This window comes from Eleutherodactylus coqui, chromosome 7, assembly GCF_035609145.1.
Source record: "Eleutherodactylus coqui strain aEleCoq1 chromosome 7, aEleCoq1.hap1, whole genome shotgun sequence".
Lineage (NCBI taxonomy): Eukaryota > Metazoa > Chordata > Amphibia > Anura > Eleutherodactylidae > Eleutherodactylus > Eleutherodactylus coqui.
The window spans coordinates 229,401,772-229,427,535 of NC_089843.1; the positions used below are offsets into that span (position 1 = coordinate 229,401,772).

General features: G+C 43.0%; 1 protein-coding gene across 2 annotated transcripts; it reads right to left on the bottom strand.

Annotated features, from left to right (window-relative positions):
- Window positions 1-1,344: 1,344 nt before the first annotated feature.
- UBXN8 (UBX domain protein 8) lies at window positions 1,345-22,890 on the bottom strand. 2 transcript variants are annotated; one of them, XM_066574535.1, is made up of 8 exons: window positions 22,762-22,890; window positions 15,478-15,600; window positions 14,257-14,324; window positions 13,203-13,325; window positions 9,559-9,699; window positions 5,966-6,007; window positions 3,043-3,117; window positions 1,345-2,232 (listed from the first exon to the last, which is right to left on the bottom strand). In XM_066574535.1, exons 1-8 carry the CDS (start codon window positions 22,808-22,810, stop codon window positions 2,068-2,070), a joined length of 786 nt encoding a protein of 261 aa, XP_066430632.1. In that variant the 5' UTR covers window positions 22,811-22,890; the 3' UTR covers window positions 1,345-2,067. The 2 variants fall into 2 exon arrangements, with proteins under 2 accessions (XP_066430632.1, XP_066430631.1); XM_066574534.1 differs by lacking the exon at window positions 22,762-22,890 and adding an exon at window positions 22,175-22,483.
- Between the last annotated feature and the right edge of the window lie 2,874 nt (window positions 22,891-25,764).

Consider the following 25,764-nt stretch of genomic DNA (forward strand, 5'->3'; position numbering starts at 1 on the left):
GATTTTTCACGGGAAGTATGAAAGCGGCCTTAGGCCTCTTTGACACGGCCGTTGTGGGCACGTACGAGAGGTACGCACAGAAATGGGTTCCTGTAGAAGAGTTCACATGGACGATTGTTAGATGCTAGGAATTTGCACATCTAACAAAGATAGGACATGCAAGTGCAAACTCGCATGTCTGTTCAGAGGTGCGTACAAAGATAGGACCTGTCTTTGCTGTGTGCTTTCCATACACTCCTATGGGAGCTGGAAAGCCCACAGCCCGCACCACGGATCATGTGAACGGGCTACTTCAAGTAGCTTGAGTTAGCCTGTTCACTCGATCTTTAGAGCAGTGTAGCCATGAGCTATGCATGCGGCTACACTGCAGACGGCCAGCGCCATGTGAAAGATGTATAGATGACGGTCTGTTCATTTAGCAGACTTTTTATATACCTTATTTTTCAAACTATGCAATACACCATGTTTAGACTACAAAACGTAGGAAAATTTTTTGTATTAAATAATTACCATAGATCTCTAAGTAAGCTGAGGGGTCAATACCACTAACTTTGATGGTCTAGGGTAGCTCCAACTTTCCTTGTATTTTGAGAATAGGTGAGATGATTAATAGCCAAGCCTGTTTAGTTAAACTTGGTGTGAGTCCTTTTGACCATTGAAATAAATTGCAAGGCTGCATGCGTATACCTCATTACAGTTTACTATTCAGTAAGGGCTCCTTTCTGTGTGTGGTGCTGGTGTCAGTTGGCGTCAGACCAGTTGATCGGTCAAGGTACCGAGTGGTAGATCTCAGACTAGCAATAAAAATTGCCTCAAAAAATCCTTTAAATATAACTAAGTCTATGACATTACTTAGCTCCCTTAGAGCCTGGGGGTGTATGCCATTGGTAACTCGGTGATGTCCAGTTTGATCTTTTTAAGGCGGCTCTTGTTTTTTGCTTTTTTTCTTGGTTAGACTGCTGATGTGTAATGGAGTTTACCTGAGAATTTATGTTCCCATCTGAATACATTGGAGAAAATCTAAGAGATTTGCATTGTCCCCACTTCCCTTTACAGTGCCTCCCTCATTAAATACAACTGACGAACCTTTTAGGTTATTACTCTTTGGAGAGGAGTCTTTGCTTTCACTTTTGCTGGGTTTTTTTTCTCCATCCTGTTATACAAGTTTAAATGCTTGATTTTCTGGTTATTGCCTCCTTCACATTTTTTCTTCATCCACACTAATTGTCTCCTGCTTGTAATGAGTTAATTCCCAGCTGGTATGTACACCTTGCCTCGCTAGAAATGACAACCCAGGAATAAATTGCTTGTTCATTCAAAGAAAAGAAATCCTCCACCATGACCCCTGAAAACAGAATTACTTTCACTGAAAATTGGAAATTCATCAAAATTAAACTTGTAAATGTGGGTACAATGTGATAAGTAAAGTGATGGCTCCATAGTGTACGGAGCAGAATAATGTCACATTTCCACAGGACGACCGTTGTCTAAATGACTGCAGGACCGTGGAGCTATGTGAAGAACTGAGCGAGAATCCCGCAATTCAGTGATGAGAAGTGAACGAATAGTAAACGAGCTTTTTGTATTTACACAGGGCGATAATCGTCCCGTGTAAATGGCCGTTAAAGCGGTCATTGATTTCTCCCCTAGACACTGGCTGAGGGTGCGGGCAGACGAGCGTAGGCGTATTTACGTTCGCACGAGCGCAACGTATAATCGCCCGAGCGATCGTTTTTCACCAATCACGACCAGAGCTAGAAAGCGTATTTTCGTTTGTTCCTACTTTGCAAACGGTCTTTTCGGTGATCGAATATGCGTTGGTGCGTATTTCGGTCGCATATGTTCCGTTTTTTTTCGAATTGCCATTTTTACGCGCCGTAAAATCGCCCATGTGAACGAATACATTCGAAACCATTGCCTCAGATGGTCACGTATATACGTTTGGTCGCAAAAACGCGCCGTTTATGCGCTCGTCTGCCCGCACCCTCAGTCTGCAGATGGTGCTGGTTTTGGATCCTGAATTATTTGTGTGCTTTAACCTGTGCAAAGGGAGTTGTGGCTAGACAACTACAAGCGATCCTTTTCTTCAATAGTCAAGGCTGTGTGCCGCGTGATGCCAATATTTTCTAGCGTTGCGTTCTCTTTTAGTGCTAAAGGACATCTTGGCATTGGTGTGCAAACTAAATAAAAGACCGGGTGATAGCCAATTTTCATCATCCAGTCCAGCAGTACCTGGAAGAAAATAGAGACAAAAGCGATCACCTTCACAAACAAATGTATCTAAAATGGAAATACGCAACTTTGCAAATAGTTTAACTTAACTTTTAGACCCAACTCCATCTTGTCTATGAATCTTTTAGATGGTGTTTTTTAAATGTATAAATTATTTACATGCATGTTTTTTTTTCTGAAAAGAGGCTAGAAAGAAAACAAGTTTACAATCTGCTGTGACTACAAGAAAAAGTCACTGACCCCAAAAAACAAGTGAAAAAAATGATTACTTTTTTCTATCAGGTTTCAGAATTCCCTATTGACCTGCAGCTTAACATCTGGCCACAATGTTCAAAATTGCCTGGAAAATAGCTAAAGAAAGTGTATAATTTTTATTTCCGGGAGTGAAGCTACCCCTTTTTAATTGTTTTCTGGGCTAAATCAAGAAAACGTGATCAGATCTGACCTGCAAGGAGGGGCATGGAACAAGTTGGGAAAGTAAACTTCTTAATACTAGTATTGCTAGGACTCAGGGTATCCCTGTTTCCTCTTCACCCTCAAGCTTTTCTGATGGCAGCCCGGGACCTAACAATCACAACGAGTAAATGTGGAGAATGAAGCCTAAAAATACCAATGCCAGAAGGGAGGTTTTAAGTTTCTTAATACATTATACCATTATGTTGACAGAGTTAGTTGTGGGTCTTGGAATGTGGAGATTAAAAATACAAAGCGGCCTCCAAAATGGACTTCGGCAAGTAATACAGTACCAGCAAACATAAAACGTGAAACTAAATTCCCCATTTATAACCGCTTCACTTAAAGGGCACTTACGAGAGAACCGCAAGACTTGTAAAATCGTCTTCTATAAACACGACCGCTGGGGCACCGTAAAGATATGGTGATGACCTTAGGAAAGATAGTGAGAAGACGGGAATGTAATATTTGTTAAAATCTAAGGATACATTAGGTCTTACACAGACAGTGTCTATAGTAGAGATGAGCGAGCATACTCGTTAAGGCAATTTACTCGACAGAGCATCGCCTTTTTCGAGTACCTGCTGGCTCGTCCCTGAAGATTCGGGGTGGCTGGCGATGGGGAGCGGGGTGGAGAGTGAGAGAGATCTCTCTCCCTCCCAATCCCCCGAATCTTCAGGGACGAGCCAGCAGCTACTCGAAAAAGGCAATGCTCTCTCGAGTAAAAAGCCTTAACGAGTATGCTCGCTCCTCTCTAGTCTATAGCCTTAATACTAAACGCCCCTCCTAGTTTGTAATAATTGATTTGCCTATGCAAGCATTGTCCATTTTGCTCACAGCCATTAATGTCCCACCAGCTATGACAACTTCATATGAATCATGGTCCCATTTTAACAGCAGCTGCGAATACTCAACATGTCCTCAATGTGTACCAATAGAAGTGTAATAAGAGGATATCCTGAACAAGGAATGCACGTGTTATTTCATTTTCATATTATTGACCCTGCGAGGCTGAAGTCATTTTGGATTTAGAAAACCATTATTCAGAATGGGCCATAGCTAAAGCAATGTATCATTTGGACTTGGGATGAGTATATTACAGCTTTGTACAACTTCACAGAGCTTTACAGGGATCGTACCAAGATTGACTTTATCCCCAGAATAGGTATACATACTGCATTTATGTAAGTCGTATTAGCTTGTTGGTAATATACAATCCTCAGCATAGGAATGAAGAAACTATACATACTGTTCCCTTGGAGCAATAATGGTTTTGCAGTCCACCTTTGTAAGATTTAGCAGGAGTAGTTTTAAAGTATGTTAGGCTTATTTGATGTTCACTTTTCTGCCATCAACATTTTGCTTTTTAAGTTTTTATATCGGGTAGTAATAAGGGGAAGACCATTTTTTTTAAGAATGAAAATTAGATCTCAACAAGGATTGTTGAAATGCTGGCATGTAGTATTCTTTTTTGCATAAATACTCCGTTGTATGCTTACTAATGGAGTGGATGCAAATAAGAAAGATGGAACAATACCTCTGCGGCGCCACCTATTGGATGGCAGCATTCCTGCAAATCAATGTCCGACCCTTTATACAGGTCTTTATAACAATGATTGGGAATTGAAAACCAAGCCTGAATCCATCTTTATAACCATGATTGGGAAAGACCTGTATAAAGGGTTGGACATTGATTTGCAGGAATGCTGCCATCCAATAGGTGGCGCTGCAGAGGCATTGTTCCATCTTCCTTATTTGCATATATTTCCCAGAGGAGCATGCATGGCCTTCTAAGTCTCCTCACTCACCTCCTAGGTGCTCTCCCTAAAAAGAGATGATACCCCTCCCAACTAATAAAGTGAAACACAGATATTGGTTGAGTCCTGGTATGGTACACAGCATTTTGAATGAGTCCTTTGTGGGAGGAGAGATAATCACTTTGACAACAGTATTGATTTTGGAGATCTGCCTATTTTATATGCAGGCTCCTTTTTTTTTTTAATTCCCACATCGCAACTTCGTTCCTCATGGTATAAATGTGATTGGGTGAGCCTCTAACTATTTTGTTTTAGATAATTCTACTTGATTGCAGGTAGTACTTATGCTGTATAGTGGCAGGTGATTCAATGTTGGTTAAGCCCTAGAAGACGTGGTAAAACTCTAGTGGAGTGGTACCAACAAAATCAAATTTGGTGTAGGAACTGTTGGCGTTTCAATGCTACTTACTATGTTTTAACTCTTGAAAGTATAAAAAAAAAACCCATGGCTATTCAGGACATTTTCCTGTAGGTCCTGTGTGTGGTTTTGGACAAAATGCAAGTATCTGACAGACTACCGTACTTCATAAATACGTAAGCGGACATATTGCTGCAATCTGTGTGCTTGACGCTACCTTACTCTGCCCTAAGAGAGCAGCATAAAGATGGTGACAGATTCCATTTCAATAAAGTGGTGTCGTTGTACGACACAGGAGTAACCTATAGCAGCATCTTCAGGAAGACTCAACACGAATCTTCTGCAGATGATGGTGGATGACTTCCTGAATGATCTGCCCCTATCCTAGCTGGAGGAGGCCACTTCGAGTATACTTTCCTTACTTCAGTCATAACGGCAGTCCTAGAGGACTTAGACAGATGAGGAAAGTGGATTCTTGTGTATTCTTCTCACTATTTCTCAGGCAATGCAAGAATGACCGTGGTGGCTCAGTTGTTTGCACTATTGCCTTACAGTGTTGGAGTTGTAGGTCCAAGTCTGACCAAGGATGATGGCTGAATGGAGGTTTTCAAAGTTGATGTTGCCCTTGATGACATTTGAATCCAGGACCCCAGCATCACAAGCCAACATTGCCAACTACTGAGCCACCCTTATTGGAAATGAAAAATGGATTCTCTTCAAGTTCCATCTGCCGCCCAGTACAATGCAATAAAAAAATATCCATCTGTATTCAGTTTCCGAAGCTGGAAATAAAAGTGCAGCAATTTGTTGCTTTTGATCCAACGTAAAAAATAGAATGGAGATGGAAAATACTGAAACGGATGGAAAATAAAGACCTTCAATCCGTTTCTATGTATTGAAAACAAATGGTTTCTTTCTGTTTTGCTGTTCCCACGACAAAACGGACACGAAACGACCCTAACCGCTTCTCTTATAAATGTGGCAGAAGAAAACTTTTTTTTTCCTCATTAACACAATGAGGAAGCCACAGCCAATCGCAACCAGTCTAGTGGACCAATCTGATTGTGAGGCTTTCAGTATTTTCTAATGTAATAACAATACTTACATCTTCCTCGGATTCACTGGGTTCTTCAGGTAAGGTGATCACCTATCAATACAGACACAGTTACTGCAGTGTTGTCCACAGCAAGGAGAAGACATCTTATTTTATAAAATAATGTTGCTGTAGACTTTTTGTTGTTTAAATAGGAGTAACAGAAAATGTTAATAATTTTTAGATTTGACATTCGTCATCTAAGCGAGGGTGAGATTGTGACTCAATTATACAATGCCAGCTAAAGGCTCATTGGATGTGTTGAATCACATGGTGCAACTCTGGCTCAAGTCTTCCCTATCTGTAGTACTCCTATAGTAATAGGAACAGCTTTGGTTTCCATTGATCTTTACTGCATTACTACTGTCATGTGATGAAAGCTGCACCAAAATGCAACTTTGCACATGTTTAAAGGGGTTGTCTCACGAAAGCAAGTGGGGTTATACACTTCTGTATGGCCATATTAATGCACTTTGTAATATACATCAGGCATTAAATATGAGCCATACAGAAGTTATTCACTTACCTGCTCCGTTGCTAGCGTCCCCGTCGCCATGGATCCGTCTAATTTCGCTTTCTTCTGGCGTTTTTAGACGCGCTTGCGCTGTGCGGTCTTCTTCCTAGTGAATGGGGCCGCTCGTGCCGGAGAGCTGGTCATCGTAGCTCCGCCCCGTCACGTGTGCCGATTCCAGCCAATCAGGAGGCTGGAATCGGCAATGGACCGCACAGAGCCCACGATGCACCATGGGAAAGGACCCGCGGTGCATCGTGGGTGAAGATCCCAGCGGCCAAGAAGTAGGAAGAAGGAAGACGTCACAGAGCGGGGATTCGGGTAAGTAATATGTTTTGTTTTTTTTAACACATCCATTGGGGTTGTCCTGTGCCGAACGGGGGGGCCTATGGAAAAAAAAAAAACCCCGTTTCGGCGTGAGACAACCCCTTTAAGTCACAGATGGATACAGACACATGTAAACTACTTCCCAAAGCATTGCAATGGATATGTATAAATTATCTACCCCTCATGTCATGCATCTAAAGTTGTCATCCAAGGACAAGAATAAAAGGTACAATTTTGTGTCTTCTCTCTCAAATGGACATCCCTGTACAATGAAAGCTTTAGCATCCTTCTAATATACATTGTTTCAATTCCTTCTGCTTTCAGTCAATTAACCCCTTGAGTGGTGGGTTTCTTACCACTCTGTCAGACCCACCAGGGCAGGTTTTTAAAATCGTCTAATCATGTGATTTCAACTAATTTTTGCAGTTGCATTCCAAGAGCCATAACTTTTACATTTCCCCATTGACACAGCCGTATGAGGGCTTGTTTTTTGCGGGACAAGTTGTACTTTTTAATGGCTTCATTTTTGGGTATATATAATGTATTGTATAACTTTTGTAAAAAATTGTAGGCAGATTGGGGGAAAAAAAAAGAAATTCTGCCATTTGTTTTTTGGATTTCATTTTTACGGCGCTCAGCATGCAGAATAAATAGTGTGATAACATTATTCTCTGAGTCAGCACGATTCCGGCGATACCAAGTTTATACAGTTTTTTATGTTTTGCTATTTTTGTACATTTAAAACATTTTTTTTTCTTAAAGGTTTGCTTTTGTGTCGCCACATTCCAAGAGCCATAATAATGTTATTTTCCCATTGCCAGAGCCCTAGCAGGCCTTGTTTTTTTTGCGGGATGAACTCCAGTCTTCATTTATCTAATTTTTTGGAACATGTGAAACTTTTATCGCTTTTTATTCCATTTTTTCTAGGGGCAAGATTAACAAAATCTGTAATTCTGGCATGTTTTTTATTTTTATTTTTCACTGCATTCTCTGAGCAGTATAAATAATGTATTACAGTAATTCTACAGGCCAGTACGATTATACGAATACCAAATTGTAATAGTTTTTTTTTCTTCTTTTTCACACTTAAAAAAAAAAAAAAAAAGTAATAAAAGTTTAAATCGCCCCTCTTTTGCCATATCTATAATAAAAAAATTCTAAATCATAAAAGAAAAATACATATTTGGTATCGCCACATCCATAAAAGTCCAATCTATCAAAGTAGTGCATTATTAGCCCCGCACAGTGAATGTAGTCCGAAAAAAAAAAAAAAGAACGCCACAAATGCACTTTTTCAGTCACCCCGTTTCCCTGAAAAAAATGCAATAAAAAGCGATCAAAAAGTCTTATGTATTTCGAATTAGTAGTAACGTTAACTACAGGACATCCCGCAAAAAATGAGCCCTTGCTCAAGTACGTCTACGGAAAAATAAAAAAGTTATTGCATGCAGAAGATGCAGCAGAAAATAATTTTGAAAAATTAAATGTCTTCGAAAAAAAATACAAGTAATACAGCAAAAAAAACTATATAAGTTTGGTATCGTAGTAATCGTACTGACCCATAGAATAAAGTTATTAGGTAATTTTTGTTGCAGTTTGTGCGTCATAGAAACAAAACGCACTGAAAGATGGCGGAATGTCATTTTTTTTTCATTTTACTCCACTTAGAATTTTGAAAAAGTTTTTCAGTACATTATATGGTACTTTAAATAGCACCATTGAAAAATACAACTCGCCCCGCAAAAAACAAGCCCTCATACAGTGACGTTGATGGATAAATAAAGGAGTTATGACTTTTTTAAAGGAGGGGAGGAAAAAGAGAAATGGGGAAAAAAGGGGGGGCATTAAGGGGTTAAATAAAGTACTAACTTCCTCCTCTGGGTCATTACGATGCAGGGATACCACATGTGTAATTTTATTTTTAATTTTTTACAAAGTAAAGGGAGACAAGTGTTTTCATTTTTTAAAATAATTTTTGTACTTTTTTAAAAATTTTTTGTCCTTTTAGGGTACTTCCACAGAGACTCATCAGGACCCCTGATCACATTCTGGGGGTCAGATGGTGACAGCTCTTTACATGCTGCAGTCACATAGACTGCAGCATGTAAAGGGTTAACTCGGCAGAGATCGGAGTTTTTCTCTGATCTCTGCTGTACGAGCTGGTGCCTGGCTGTCCTCTGACAGCCAAGCACCAGCTCTCCTTGCCACAGAGACCATGGGCTTGCTTCTGACAAGCCGATGGTCTCTATGGCAACCTGTAAACAAAGCAGTGCAGGACTTTTGAATTCAGAAGCGGGAGATTGCCGGCAGATCGGCAATATCTTCCAGCTTCTGTTTTTCAAAGTCCTGAACTGTTTTATGAGGGTCTGTGCAGGCAGAGCACACTGCCGCAGCTTGTGGCATTGTGCTCTGCAGCTCCCATAGTAAAACATAGCCCGGAAATCTTCCAGGCTATATCCTATGGGCAGTGGAGCTCATCCCGGAAAATGTACGGGCGTGCCACTCAAGGAGTTAATGGAGAGAGGATGAAAATATATGCTAATCCTACCCAACATACATGGGTGCCGGGTTCATTATGGCGTATAAGATCTGTCCCTTCCAAGAACAATGCACTTGTGTTATCCTCAGGACAGATTTTCAGCCTCTGGCTGTTTTTGTTCACGAACACCCTGACAGCAAAACTATTGTCTATGGACAGACTTTTGTGAATAGGTGAAAACAGAAAAAAAACATCAGGAGCATTTAGCACCAAGACACATGAATATACCCTTTTAGGTAGCGGCTGCTCATACTGCCGTAAAGGCTTTGTCTCCTGCTCTGGAAGTTTTCTTTTTCTCCTGGCTTCTACATTTGCAGTTTCGAAATGATCATCCAGTCCAGTAGAGTCAGTCAGTTGATCTTCTGCCTCCTGCTTTCAAGAAAAGGAACAGACATAGGTCCTTAATATTGTCACACTTAGATTAGAAGTGTTTCAAGATAACACCTGTGTACATATCACTTATTAGGGCCGATGGGCTTCAGAGTGGGTCATCTGCATGGGACCTCCTCTATGTGCCATAACAGTGAGTTCTGATGGACCCGGCGCACCCAAGTATTCTACAGAGACCCATTCATTTAAATGTAATACTATATTGTGTCCAAGTTAAGACAGCTTCATTTGAAAGAGGTTGTTTTCTAGGGACAGACCCTTTAACCATTTTCGTGCCTAAAAGACAGCTCATAATTACTATATTGTCTGTGAGATCAAGTCACATATCTGATAATGATATTAGAGGAATTAGCATCCATCCATGTCAAACATATTTATCAGCCCTTCTGATCTGCAGCAGGCATCACTGGCTTTGAAGACTTGCGCCCACTATATGCCAATCTTAGTAAGGATCCCAAAACTTCATTATACCGTAGGTCTTTGAGCTCTACTGTTACATCAGTTTGTGAGAAAGCTGAGCGATAACTAATGTTGAGTGATTGTTGAAATATTCGGGTAAGTAGTGCCCTACTCGATTTTCACAGAATAATCGGGAATTAAAGGCAATGGGAGTAAAAAAAAAAAAGGGACTGTTTTATTTAGTTTTTTATTTTAGTTACCCATTTAATTTCTTCATTTATTTTTCATTCATTTATTCATTCATTTTGCTTCTAACAATGTGGCTCAGTTGTTAGCACTCTTGCCTTTCAGTGCATCTAAGGAGAACATCTGCATGGACTTTAAAAAACACCATCCAGATTTGAACCTAGAACTCCAGCACAGCAAGGCAGCACCACTAACAACTGAGCTACGAAGTCCTTTCTGCTTCAGAGGAGAACAGGAAGAATAAAGACTAAGAGAACATAAGAACACCTTCCAGATGTTGTCCTTGGACAGATTTGAACCTAGAACTCCAGTACTGCAAGCTGGCAGTGCTAACAACTGAGCCACCACATATTGTTGTTCTCTCTTCTCCAGAGATGGAGGATAACAAGAATAATAAACACAAAGAGAACATACAAACACCATGCAGATGTTGTCCAGAATCAGCCATGAACCTAGAACCCCAGCACTACAAGGCAACAGTGCTAGGAAATGTGTCTCCAAGCTACACTCACCTATTTAATGTCTCCAAAGTTCCAGTACCCACTAACTTCTGGGTCCGGTGGTCCTGTGGACCTGGAGGAGAGCAGAGACTGTGGGAAAACCTGCAGGTTGCTGGGCCTGAGTCAGGTGAGCATCAATGTTTTTTTTGCCACCAAAACGTTTGGCGGTTGAAGGGTTGTGAGATGACACTAAAGTTGCGTGAGATTCTTGGCCGAGTGAGAACAGCTTAAGGGCGTTTCACATGTGCAGCGTTTCTTTAGGTTGTTTCATCAGTTTTGAAACCAAAACAGGAGACGTTGTAGCCATCCTTTTATTCTTCTTTCTCTCCTTTTATGACTCTCTCTTGTTTTTAGCTTCAAAAACCACATTAAGAAACCTCAACAATACTTGCACATGTAAAAGCCTCCTAAAGGTACTTTCACACCACCAGAATATTTTCGCACACTTCCCTGCAGATTTTGATGCAGAATTGAAAATGGTTTACTTCTGCCAGCAATCTGCATCAAAGTCCACATGCCGATGTGCCGGTTTTGGAGCAGAAATCCACAGCAGCCTATTAAGCCGTGCCTTGTGGCGCATATTGTGGAAATATTCTGCTTGTCTGAAGGCACCCAATAGTGTTTTCCGATAGGCCGAAATTAAGCCGCAGTACGCACCCGAATCCGCAGCTTAATCCTCTATTATGAATTCCACACCAAAACCTGCAGGTCTCAATGGGGCTTTTGATATAGAATTGCTGACAGAATTAAGCCATTGGCCTCATGCACACAGGGGCAGATTTTTGTTGCGGAATCCGTAGGCAGGCATCCGCCTCTGGGTTCCGCGGCGATAACTCTCCATAGCATGCTATGGAAAAGTGATTCTTCATGCACAGGAGCGGAAACCAATTGCGGTTTCCACTCGCAAATGAACAATCGCAGCATGCTCCATTTTCCTGTGGTTCCCGCACACACGGTTTCTATTGAAGTCAATAGAAGCTGTCTGATCCACAACCTGTCCACAACGTCAATTTTGCGGTAAAAGCAGGACCATGTGGACCATCCACAGTACATAGCAGCCTGAAGAAGACAGTTCCTCACGAACGCCAGATAAGAAGATGACAGGTACGCAAGTTCACCCACTGCGCTCAGGGCTGGATTCCGTAACCGGGATCCAGACCTGCCGTGTGCGTGAGGTCATTTTTAATTCTGTATCAAAAATCCGTACAAAATTTTGGTGCAAAACTTATTGCAGTTTGCGGTGCATCTTGTGGGCCAATTCTGCCCATATGAAAGGTCCCCAAGAGCAATTCCACACAGTAAGGCCACACTTGTAGTTGCCAGCCGCACTGTATGAATTCACACGGGAGACGTGATATTATCGCAAGAAAAACGCAGCAATACAAAACATCACTAATGTGAAGGAACCCATTGGAAAGCATAGGCTTCACATACATGTGATTTGTAGCACTGTCGCATTGGGGGAAAAAAAACCAAAAAAACCCCCCACAATTTTGTCACCCGACTGAAAGTGCTCTAAAGCCTAAAGTCAGAGCTAATCAATATCGCACACTAACAAACAAGATCGAGTGATAATCGGCCCATGTAAATGCAAAAAAATCGTTAGTCAGCATAAGAAACATTTCTGGATCGCGGGATTCTCGTTGAGTGTAAATGACCCCCCATCCCGCTCAGTGCAGAGTGAGAATCCTGCGATCCAGCGGTGAACTGTGCCTGTCTACACGCTCTGCACGAGTGAGCCAACGACCTTAGCGGTGATGTCAGCGCTCATGCGGTCGTTTAGACCAGTGTTTCCGAACTCCAGTCCTCGGGGACCCCCAACAGGTCATGTTTTCAGGATATCCTATAGTAAGAACACCTGTAGTAATATCTGAGGACTGACAATAATTACATCACCCGTGTAACACTGAGGAAATCCTGAAGACATGACCTGTTGGGGTCCCTTAGGACTGGAGTTGAGAAACACTGGTTTAGACAACGTGCCGTCTTAGTGCAATGAAGCAGAAGGACGTCAGTGTGGTGAACCGCATCACAAGCCAAGCCCTGGTCGGTACATTCATACGTTGCGATTAAGAACTTAGAAAAAGCACATGCGGTCTTACAGTGAACCGCTACGGTATTACAATGCGATTATTGGTCACCCAACTGTTCACAAGAAATGCATTTACACATTTCGCCTATAAGATGATACGGTCCGTAAACACGTTTCAAAATGGTGACAATTTGCAGTAAAATGTGAGCTCTTCTCAATGTCACATCAAGCGTCATGTAGGAATATACCCTTCTTCCCTAATCCCTTCCTCCAGGCAGTGTCCCTGCTTACTGCGCTCTACTTACACCAAGCGTATAACCTTCAGTTAATTTCCACGTTTGTCCCGTCATCTTGTAGAAACGCTCCTCAAGCTTTTTAAGCTTTTCTTCTCGGCGCGGCTTTACAATATTCTCAGTGTATTCACTTGCCTGCCATAGAAATATAAGTGTTATTAGTCATTTATGACAAGGGGCACAAACTGAACAGACAGCTAACACGGCACTAGATCTTCATAGCATACTTTAGCCAAACAACCTTTTATTAAAGGCTAACCCCACTTATGACAAAAAAGGGATGCAGTACAATCTATGCATAAAACAAATATAAAAGTCTGAGAGGAGGTGTAGTGAGCCCTTTCCTCCTAAGAACGGGCTCACTGTAGGAAGAAGACAGCTTTGTTCCTACTAAAGTGGTCAGATATGGTATTGCAAGCCATTAGGATATAGGATAACCTGTAAACAAGCCAAGATTCAACTGAAATTAGATCTTTGCCTGTAATAAATACCAAGCCTGGCACTGCAGTGGGAATGGGGCTGCCTGCTTCCTGCAGAAATTTGCTCATTGCATAAGTACACTGGCTCGGCAAACAGTTGATCGGCAACGATCCCAGATGACGAACCTCTGCCAATCTACTATTGATGATCCATGCTTAGGGTTGGCAATAAATAGTTTACAACTGGACAACCCCTTTAATTTGCATACAAAAACCGGTTGGTGCATTCCTGTGGTTTTTGTGTTTCTTTAAAACACAATTTGCTGTAAACATAGACGTGTGGTATTTAAGTAATTTAAGTTTTATGTCTACATATCAAAAGTGTGAAAATTGTCCTGGTCACTACAAAGTTTCCAGAAATCCCTGGCAGTGAAAGGGTTAATAAAACATTTTAAACCTGTTGACTGCAAACCAAAAACATGTCCAAAAAGGCAGAGCTTTGGATTTCTACTGAAGTATCGCGTACATTTGCCAATAGGAGCCGCTCAAACTCAACCAAGTATGGAGAGGTCGAGATTGGAGAAATCCCAGCTGCCACCAGGGGGCATAATACTAGACACCATGCCAGGTATGTAAGGGCTGCTCACCTTTTGGCTTAAAAGTTCTTGCTGCTCCTTTCTTACCATCTCTTGACGCTCATTTTCTTCTTGTGGCACTAAGAAAATAGGTTATTAAACAAGAAAGGCATCAATTATAAGTTGTACATCTAAGTATGTCCTTCCATTGCGTAAAGCAGGTATTCTCTTTGGTTAATGCCTTTTTGCTAGAAGAGACCTGTGAAAATAATCAGCTCGTCGTCCGTCCTGCCCCTGAGGCCTTCATTGATTGGCTGTAATCTTTGGGGAAAGCTGATATCAGGTGTTCAGTTCCCACCACAGAAAAATTGATACATTAAAAGGGGTTGACATTAAGGCTGGGTTCACATGGGGCGGAATCGCTGCGGAAACTCTGCCTGTAATCTTCAGCCTGAGACTAAGCAGCAAAACGCGGACAGTCCGCTGTGGCCAAGCCACGCTGAAACTGGAATTCCTCCAAAACCTCAGCATGTCACTTGTATCGCCGTTTCTCCTGCGGGCTCTCTTCTCTCTATGGCGAGAGATGGCCGCAACAGAAAAAGCCACTTTCAAAACCCGCGCAAAATGTCTTGGGACTTCAGCTGCAGAAAACTTGTGGAATTTCCGTGGGGTCCCGGCCCAATAGTAGATCAGTGGGCGCTGTTCTCTTGGCCAGTGCACTTGTATAGTATACTCATATGCATCACTTCTGTAAAGTTGTGATCCTTAGGTCGTGTTTCACGCGTTAGAGTATCGCAAGTGTTTCTTATTCATTTCGATAGGAAACATTGCATCGCACTCTCATTCTCACTGCACGGTATGCGAGTGCCATGCAATGTTTTTTAAGGCCCCATTGAAAACAATTGGCAAGGCATTCCGCGGAAAAGCCCAAAAAAAGAACGTGGCGTGTTTTTTTATTTCCTCACAGCATCACTGCAAGAAAAAAGGCGCTCATGTGAATAAGTCCATTCAAAAGAATGGATTTCATATTTATGCAAATTGTATCGCACAAAACCCGCGCGAGAATGTCACTCATGTGGATAAGCCCTAAGATGCAATTTTCAGCAAAGTAAAATTTTGCTGAAATGAGCCTTTAAGGTAAGACTATAACAAAGTGATTACTTTTTAATATGGGGAAAGTTTGGTGTCGCATCACTTTGAAAAGGAACTTGATTGTACACAATGTAACCCATCATGAAAGTGCAGGTTAGTAATCTCTTCTTCACATTTCCCTGGCCCCATGCTGGATCTTACCTTCTTGAGAGCCGCCAGGGAGATAAACTGTATGAAAGTAGGGAACCACCACGGAAACAAGGAAAGTCATAAGAGCGAGGATCAACATAAACTTCCCCATCCAGGAAACAACCTCATTAAAACCTGATATAAAAGAGGTGAAAAAAGTGACAAACATGTAAACCAATTTGTACAGAAGTGATCTAACAGCACAAGAGCTCAGACTTCATCAATTAGCATCATAAGCCGAACAGAACCATCAATACCCTTCTGATCTGCCTGCAACTACTGCTGGTCGGATTTGCTGAAGGCTTCCCTTCCTAATCTCTGGCCTTTGATTGCTTTTGTTCATTATTAAGCCCTTTCACAGTTTAGACAAATCTAAAAATGATAACTTTTATTAGTTGTGTTTAAAACCTATTTGAACGAACACAGGGCACAACACAGAAGCCACTGGGTTAGTAGAAATGTAGAAGTCTCCTCAGAGACTTAGGCGTTGCATCCTATGCTGCTTCCCTCTACACAACGATTATAGCAGAGGGGAACATGGTATTGTAGGAAGCTGACGGGATACAGTGGCTTGGATTGACAAACAATTAAAAAGAACTCAGACCAGATTTTATACTGATGTCCCTTTCTTGTGCTCTTAATTCCAGAAAAGAAGTTCACTGTTAGATTGGTGAACACCTCGCTACCATCGCTAAATAAGCCTAGCAGTAAAGCTGGAATAGGTGACGAGCATAATACATTCTTGAGCAGAGGGAAGATAGATTTCTAGAGGGTTATATTGTGACAAAAGGTAAATAGTGTTTATCCTGCAATGATACAGGTCTTCACACTATTATTCATAAACCTATATGTCTCTCTAGAGTCCCTCTTATGCTTAGATTTATGTGAGCAAAAGAAAGAAAAGGAAAAAAAGAGAAGGAAAGAGAAGTTGTGGGCCCAGTGTAATTGTCAGTGGACGCACTTCTTCTCATTCCAGGAACTGTATAGCAGTCCTTGATTGTTTAATTCATTCAGATTTCTGGTATAGGCATTGATGCACTTGTATTTACTCTCTCAGTACTGTGTAATCTCTCGTAATTTATTCTCAACGCGTTTCTCCGCTAATAATGGCGGGTCATCAGGAGATCATTGAGTTTAGTACTAAAGGATCAGCTTTAGATATTTATTAGTACACAAAGCACGAAACATAAGTGCTTGTTTATAGTCTATTTCCTTTTTTATTTTATGTACATCAATCTATCACTGTGCATGAGTAGATACAACACAATCACCTAAAATGATTGGTCTATCATCGTACCTTAATGGTTCTGAGTGAACTCAGAAATAGACTCTAAACAAGCACTTATGTTTCGTGCTTTGTGTACTAATAAATATCTAAAGCTGATCCTTTAGTACTAAACTCAATGATCTCCTGATGACCCGCCATGATTAGCGGAGAAACACGTTGAGAATAAATTACGAGAGATTACACAGTACTGAGAGAGTAAATACAAGTGCATCAATGCCTATACCAGAAATCTGAATGAATTAAACAATCAAGGACTGCTATACAGTTCCTGGAATGAGAAGAAGTGCGTCCACTGACAATTACACTGGGCCCACAACTTCTCCTTCCTTCTCTTTTTTTTCTTTTCTTTTTTTTTGCTCACATAAATCTAAGCATAAGAGGGACTCTAGAGAGACATATAGGTTTATGAATAATAGTGGGAAGACCTGCATCATTGCAGGATAAACATTATTCACCTTTCGTCACAGTATAACCCTCTAGAAACCTATCTTCCCTCTGCTCAAGAATGTATTATGCTCGTCACCTATTCCAGCTTTACTGCTAGGCTTATTTAGCGATGGTAGCGAGGTGTTCACCAATCTAACAGTGAACTTCTTTTCTGGAATTAAAGGGGTTGTCCCGCGCCGAAACGTTTTTTTTTCTTTCAACCCCCCCCCCCCCCCCCGTTCGGCGCGAGACAACCCTGATGCAGGGACTTAAAAAAAAAACCGCACAGCGCTTACCTGAATCCCCCCGCTCCGGTGACTTCTATACTTACCTGCTGAAGATGGCCGCTGGGATCTTCTCTCTCGGTGGACCGCAGGGCATCTGTGCGGTCCATTGCCGATTCCAGCCTCCTGATTGGCTGGAATCGGCACGTGACGGGGCGGAGCTACACGGAGCCGGCATCCTGCACGAGCGGCTCCATTGAAGAAAGAAGAAGACCCGGACTGCGCAAGCGCGGCTAATTTGGCCATTAGACGGCCAAAATTAGTCGGCTCCATGGGAACGAGGACGCCAGCAACGGAGCAGGTAAGTGAAAAACTTTTTATAACTTCTGTATGGCTCATAATTAATGCACAATGTACATTACAAAGTGCATTAATATGGCCATACAGAAGTGTATAGACCCACTTGCTGCCGCGGGACAACCCCTTTAAGAGCACAAGAAAGGGACATCAGTATAAAATCTGGTCCGAGTTCTTTTTAATTGTTTGTCAATCCAAGCCACTGTATCCCGTCAACTTCCTACAATACCATGTTCCCCTCTGCTATAATCGTTGTGTAGAGGGAAGCAGCATAGGATGCGACGCCTAAGTCTCTGAGGAGACTTCTACATTTCTACTAACCCAGTGGCTTCTGTGTTGTGCCCTGTGTTCGTTCAAATAGGTTTTAAACATAACTAATAAAAGTTATCATTTTTAGATTTGTCTAAACTGTGAAAGGGCTTAATTTCTGTTTATTTAGACTTTATTCTGCTTCTGTGACGACAAACTTTTGTTCATTATTGTTACCTATACAGTACAAAGTTTTTAATTCTAAACAGAATATTAAAAGCGGTTTGTGTGACCTCATGGATTGTCCATGCTGAGAGGCGCTTCTTCCAGTCTCATAGTAGCCTTCCTTCTAGACATTAAAGGGGAGGAAATGTTATAAAATAATGCTAAAAACACACAGGATTTAAAAAGGGTTTTCCAGGCAGCGGCGGCTGTCAGTGTCGGGATATCCCGGGGTCGGAGCAGAAGAGCGTGTAGTGGACGGCACTAATCATGGGACCTCATGCTGCAATCAGAAGCACAGCTTCCATTGATTTCAATAAGAGCTGCACCTGCAGTTCCAAGTGCCGGCCGCTACACAGGGGTTGAAGCAGCGCTTCTAGTTTGACCCTGGTGTATCACAGTGGGCTCTACCTGGGTAACCCCTTTAAGAAATCATCCGCTGCTTTATCCTCTCTGTCAGTCTTTGTTTACATGGCTGCAGCAATGACTTACTTGCATACTCAGGCGACCGCTGCAGCCAAGTACATATGCTGGAACAGAACATCAGCAGTGACATCCCACATATAGAGCTAGCTGCTCCAGTTCCTGACCCATGTTAGCTGCATGTGGTATGTCACTGGGCCAGGATGAAGTGGTTATATCACAGTTCACATGGTGCACCACCACCCAGCAGCATTGGTGAAAACGTAAGTATGCTACAAGAGGGCAGCTTGGGGATGTTTAGAGTAATAAAAAATAATACCTTGAAAGTTGTCTGAGTTATATAAAGTGCCTCTTAACGGGTCCCCCATCATAAAAAATAACAAACTGCTGATACCTTACAATCCCCACTTGTTCCCCACTGCCAGCTCCGCTATCTGCTATATTGTTGTTTACTGGCTGCAGCAAGCCTGTGACATGCTACTGCAGCCAACGTCTCCTGTAGTAATATATAGTCATAATGTCCCCCAGAAGTATAATGCCCCCCTGTAGTAAAATATAGCGATAATGCCCCCTGTAGTCATAATGTCCCTCATTAAAATAATAATTAGAGATGAGCGAGCACCCAAATGCTCGGGTCCGCGTTATTCGAGTCGAGCTTTTCGTAAAATTAGAGAGCTCTACTCGAGTAACGAACCCCATTGACTACAATGGTAGTCTCTCTCTCTCTTGCTCGCCTGCCAGCAAGTCAAAAAAATTTGCCATTGACGCGCGTTGCAGCGCCAAAACAGGGTCAAACACGGCTTGATACTCATTCGAGTAACGAGCACCATCGAGTACGCTAATACTCGAATGAGCATCAAGCTTGGCAGAGTATGTTCGCTCAACTCTAATAATACAGTTAACTTAACTCCCCCATGGTCCCATGGCGCCTTCAGTTCAATGTCCTCATCACTCCGCTTGCGTCCCATTGAAGGCGTGTGGAGCCAGGATCTTAGCGTGGCTTCCAGCATTTTGCGCCAGCTGCAAGGAAGGTTTCTGAGGAGGTGTGAGTCAAAAAAGAGCTGGCCAGGACCAGCAGGAAACCTAAGGCGACGGGACAGCGGTTCTAAACCAGGACTGTCTTACTGGATCTGAAACGATTGGGAGGTGTGCTAATAATGCCACACATGAAGTGCCTGAAAGATAATTGATACGTAACCATGCACCAAAATAGGACATGATGTGTTTTTTTTATTACCCAAATGCGCGCGCCAGTGCAACTGCTATGGGGCCCTTGAAGAGAGGGGCCCCTGCTGTGATTACACCATTCCCTTTTCTGCTGCGTAGCAAGACCATGTGCAGAACCTTCTTCCAAAGCATTGTCAGCAAACAAGGAGGTGGACAATTTTCTCAAGGGTCATGTGAAGGGCTATTTCACACTAACGTATTTGCGCAGGCATTTCCGCACGTTAAAAAGTCGCATGTATAACGCGACAAAGAGATGCGTTTGATTTCAACGCTGGGAAGAGAAGATGGTTCGCCCTAATTAGGCAGTTAAATGCCATTCCGAGCATTTCTGCCGCTTGTTGCTTGCCATCCAATCAGCGTGGTTTTTTACCTGCGTGCTGCAGCGCCCGTGGTGAATGGCTTAAAAAAAAAAAGGTCAATTACAATGGGGTATCGAGCATGTCAAAAATTCATTCATGTGAATATATCTTCTGTATGGGCAAACGTATTTACACATATGCTCATCTGAAGAAGCCCTCAGGGTGCATTTACACAGGAATATGCGTATTTCGGTCCGTGAATATGGAGTGAATATTTCCTGCATATTTACGGGCGCCCATTGATTTTAATGGATTACTACGGTACATAATACGCTCCTATATAGGACATGTGGTTTTTTTTGCACGAGACCAAAAATAGGCAGCTGTGAATGAATCCATTAAAATGGTCTCTATTCACTCCATATTACACATGTAAAAACTATACGCATAATACGCTGTATATTTACACTTGTGTGAAAGAGCCCTTATAGGGGCGGAATACTAATCAAACACAATACCCCCCTGTTCTGGGTGGCAAAACTGGACACCATGATGGGGGTCCATTTAGGCCAGCTGCACACAACTGGGTCAGATTTCTCTGTTTTTCCCACGACATGCGCAATCCGCAACCTTTCAGCAAGGTCAATTGTGGGAGTACTGCGGGTCGGACGGCTTCCATTGACGTCAATGGATGCCTCCCGCGTAGAATCCACTCAAAATAGAGCATGCTGTAATTTTTCCTCCACGAGCAGAAAAATCGCTGTTGATTTCCGCTTGTGTGCAGGAAAATATGCTTTCACATAGCATGCTATGGGCGTTATTTGCTGAGGAACCCAGAAGAGGACGCCGCACTGGATTCCACAACACCAATACGGCCGCGTGCAGCCGGCCTTAAGTTTTTGCTATTGGCCCCAGCTCTTCTATGTACACCGCAGTGTGGGGTCTCCTATCACCTGACCACTTGTCACAGGGAAATCTTTATAAGACTACACCACAGCTGCCTAAGGGTGCGAACAACTTTCCTTTAATATTTCTAATTACAAGAACTGTGACCGTTCCGACAATCTACATGCTTTATAGAGAATTGTTGCTCATGCAATTCCTTTATGTAAAAGTGTCTTCTTCTGTTGAGAAAATAACAAAACAAAAAACAAACGAGTTGAGAAAACTCTGGAAAAGATCAAAGTTTTAATTGTAGGCCAAATGGCTCGGCCCTACCGCTGGGCAGTTACCAGTAACAATACTCTGCCTGTGCAGAAAGGGTTAATTGCAGAAAGGTAATCCGAGCAGAGTCAGCAGGTACACAGTGTCAGGAGGGTAGAGTTCAGCCAGGTGTCCCAGAAAGGGAGGGGAAGGAACTCTGTATAAAAACAATATAACAAATAGTCCTATTTGTCCCGGAAATAAAAACGCAGAAAAAATAATTTTGATAGCTGAAGAGAATAAAATTGGGAAAAATCCCTAAAAATTGTCTGTTCCTGTAAGACCAAAACAGCCTAGTCCACAAGTGCAATATGAGTAATTCCTATGCTAGTACTGTGGCTGCAAATCCCAGCTCCAGCAGTATAAACAGAGCCTAATGTGACAATCCTACATAGCAACATAGTATGTTAGGCTAAAGGGAGGCAATGTCCATCTAGTTCAGCCTGCTTCCACCCCCTGCCTTGTTGATCCAGAGGAAGGCAAAAAACCCCAATAAGTCAGAAACCAATTTAGCGGAGGACTACCTCTATGGACAAGTCATATCACTCTCACACTAATGGCTGAAGCTCCTCGTCACACAAGGTGTAGAGACCAGCATTTCCCACCTCCAGTCCTCATGGACCCCAACAGGTCATGTTTTTAGGATATCCTATGGTAAGAACACCTGTGGCAATGTCTGAGGCACCAACAATAATTACATCACCTGTGCAATCCAGAACACCTGACCCGCGGGGAGACCCTGAAGGTGACGCGGCTTAGAGAAGCGGTCATGGACGGACCGAGCACCTTACCTGGCGTGTGACTCTTCAGGCACAGGAAGATGAAGGAAGAGAAGAGCACTAGGCACAAGACTGGACCGCGGCTCACGGCTGCCATGTCTCAGGAAGCCTTTTATGTACATGTGACCGGAACACACTCCATGTACTATGGGGTGTTTGGGGACCAGCTGGTTCTTTCTGGTGGATGATGGGAGTCTGCTCCCTTCTGAGAGCTGGAAAGGGCTCCTGCAAGTTACAGGCGGTAACCCTTTCACTGCTGGACAGGTGACACGTGGCAGGGAGGACAATTGAGTTTATTCCATGTACACTTGCCAGGAGCCTATAGCATGTATAGAGAAGAAGGGTGCATTGTACACTGAGCCCACTGAGGGATTTCTGACAGACGACCGCTCAGGGTCTTTCTGCAGTGACAGGAAGAAGGCAGCATGTTGGCCGTCATGTGTAGGATCGTGAGTGGTTTCCGCACGGGGAAATGTGGTCTGTGGAAACCAAGGATCATTTCTCATTATATTCCCTGTATTTTCAATAATAAATGTACCCTAATGTGTCACAAGAAAACACTCTCAGAATCACTTTAATAAGTAAGGGTGGTTTCCCACCTGCCTCGGGGTTCCAGTTTCCAGCGCCGTTCCTGGCCGAACGGACCATATTGACTATAATGGAGTCCGTTTACTTCCCGCTCAGCCTCATGGAATTTTACTGGACGACATAGTTCTGCATGCAGCGCTTCTTCCGGGATTTTGTGCCGGATCTGCAGCGGAGGCTCCAGTGCAGACGTGAAGCCACTGTAGAAGAACTGTCAGAATTCATGAATCAGGTTGTGTCCACAAGGCTAACACTGGCTGCATCCTTACAGGGGCTGTACCAGAATACACCTAATCTAGGTCACCTTTACATAGGATAGGTGATAAAAGTCTGATTAGATCAAGAGAAGGAAGGTCCTGAAGAGCCTGGGTCCCCCCCCATTCTCCTGCCTTGTGTGGGCTTACTGCACCCACGCAGGGAGGAGAAGATTGCATGGAGCTACGCTGGAGTATGCACAGTGCTGCTTCATATTCAGTGTGACTGTGCTTGTACTCGGCTATTTTCATCAGGCCCATTGCAATGATTGGAGCAGTGGTCGTGTATTCCTCCCAACCCCCTCCCCCTCCCCCACGCCATTCAATCTGATGTCACTGGGTGTTTGCAGCGACCCGTAGTGAAAAGGAGGGGGGAACATGGGACCCCTGTTCTCAGAATCATTGGGGGTCTCAGCAGTGAGACCCTCTCCCATCAGACTCTTATCCCTTAACCTATTGATAGGTAATAGAACTGTATTCTGGTACAACCCCTTTAAGAACTCGACCTAGTTCTGCAAGAATCACAGGAATAAGGAAAAAGACATATTTTATTGCTTAGGCATTCATCAAACGATCCTTTTTATCTATCCATGATAGGTTGTAGTGGCCCAGAGTTAGTGGGGACCCTCCATAATATTATATGTCCCCCGTGCCATTTGTCTTGTCAGTGTCTTATTTGTAGTATGCATCTGGTTTATGAATATTGCACCTTTGCAGCATTGAATGGGTTAATGTCTGGAAAATGTATAGTCTTGTTTGTCATGTGACGTGCTGATATAAATGTGGCTGTAAGGTTCAGTGCAAGAGTAGTCTTTTCGGTCTTCTTGTTCTTCTTGCAGGAGTCTTCTTCTGGGTCTGTCTTTCCTGCAAGGTCTGTCTTACCAAACCTTCTGGCAAGAGTCAGTCAGCAAGTGAGCCACCCAGGCATCTGAAGTGTTGGCCTGTGAGTGGGAAGAATGGAAGAAGCCAAGCGATTCCCTTCTGCTTGGCCTTGGACCAGTCTACCCAGGTTATGCCAGTGCTATCACTCAGTACTGGTTGAGAGAAGGACCATTGCTTGGCGAGAGAAAGGCACAAGTAACATGAGTGTAAACTGGTAGAGAGTGTACACGGGAGTGGAATCACACCGATAACTGGGACTGTGGATTTAGCCATACATCCTGAGAATCCTCCCTGTTGCACCACCTTATCTTGTTGTATCTGTGCCAGCACCGTTGATGTACAATGGACATTGACAAGTTTACAACAAACGGACATTACTAACCGTTCCTGGTTTTGTATAGAATGTGTGTGTGGACTATTTTATTCCAAAATCGAGATTCACCACAGAGGACGGAACGGTGGCATCATGAGTGACAAATGGACTCAAGGTAACTTCCTGTAATATTTTTCTCTGAGACCTTCCTCAGCAGTAACTTGGTCGAGTACCGTGCTACCTCCAGGGGAGGAGATAATAGAGCCTGTGACACGGTCCTTATCTACCCCGCTATCTCCTCGGCTGTGCGCCCGCTCCCTGGACACTGCAAGGTCATTGAAGGAAAATGAATTACCTATTTGTACAGTTTGGAGATTATGGATGGTTTCACACGCTTAAGAAAACGGCGTGATTTTTGCCAATGATTTTCAATGGTTTCCTTCCCATTAGCAAGGATTTCACTGATGCGGTGTTGGGAGAACAAACAATCGTGGCATGCTCTATCTTTCTGTGATGTGCGATTTATTTATTTTTTCTCTCATTTTTCCTTTATTGCAACGCAACAAACACACATTGCGATTTTACATTAGAAAGTCCAATCACGCAATTTTATCGTGGGCAGTAGTGATGCAATGCGAGATTATTCTCCAAAAAAAGCATCGGCAAACTTGCGATCGCCCGTGTGAAGCTTGCCTAAATTAGATGTAAAAAAAGCCTTGAAAAGCATTCTGGCAGGGTGGGTCAAAGCAGCAATCTTAGGGTGCATTCAGACCAATGTATATCGGCTCGGTTTTCATGCCAAGCCGATATATGATGTCCTCGTCTGGAGGGGGGAGGGGGGATGGAAGAGCCAGGAGCAGGAACTGAGCTCCCGCCCCCTCTCCGCCCCCTCTCCGCCTCTCTGCACTATTTGCAATGAAAGGAGGTGGGGCGCAGCTAAGTTACAAGAATTAGCCCTGCCCAGTCCCGCCTCTCCCTATTGAAAATAGTGCAGGTGGGTGGAGAGGAGGCAGAGAGGGGGCGGGAGCTCAGTTCCTGCTCCTGGCTCTTCCATCCTTCCCCCACCCCCCTCCCCCGCAGAGAGGGACGCCGTATAACGGCGGGGCGTGAAAACCCAGCCGATATACAGTGGTCTGAATGCACCCGTAGATGCATACAAGGTCCAAGATGTCCCAGGACAATCTATATATATAAAGACAAAAGCCCTCACTGACTCATTGACTGACTGACTCGCCAAAAGTTCTCCAACTTCCCGATGTCGTAGAAACATGAATTTTGGCACAAGCATAGATTATCTCCAAAATAAGAAAAGTAATTGGGTCCCAACTCGATTATTCAATTCTAGCACAAAAGAATTGGCGTCGAAATTTAACGTACATAATCTAAATCTCTCACTTCCCAATGTCATAGAAACTTAAAATTTGGCAGGAGCATTGATTATGTCATAAATAGGAAAAGCTAATGGGTCCCAACTCAATTATTCAATTCTAGCGCAAAAGAATTAGCGTCCAAATTTTACGTACGGAATCTAATTTTCTCACTTTCCGGTGTCATAGAAACTTAAAATT

Coding starts and splice junctions, on each gene's coding strand:
- UBXN8 (XM_066574534.1), bottom strand. CDS start 22,259: ATGGCAGCCGTGAGCCGCGGTCCAGTCTTGTGCCTAGTGCTCTTCTCT. Junction 9,700..13,202: donor CTGAAGGTTATACGCTTGGT/GTAAGTAGAGCG, acceptor TCTTGAAAGCAG/GAGGCAGAAGATCAACTGAC. Junction 6,008..9,558: donor AGCAGCCGCTACCTAAAAGG/GTATATTCATGT, acceptor CTGTATTGATAG/GTGATCACCTTACCTGAAGA.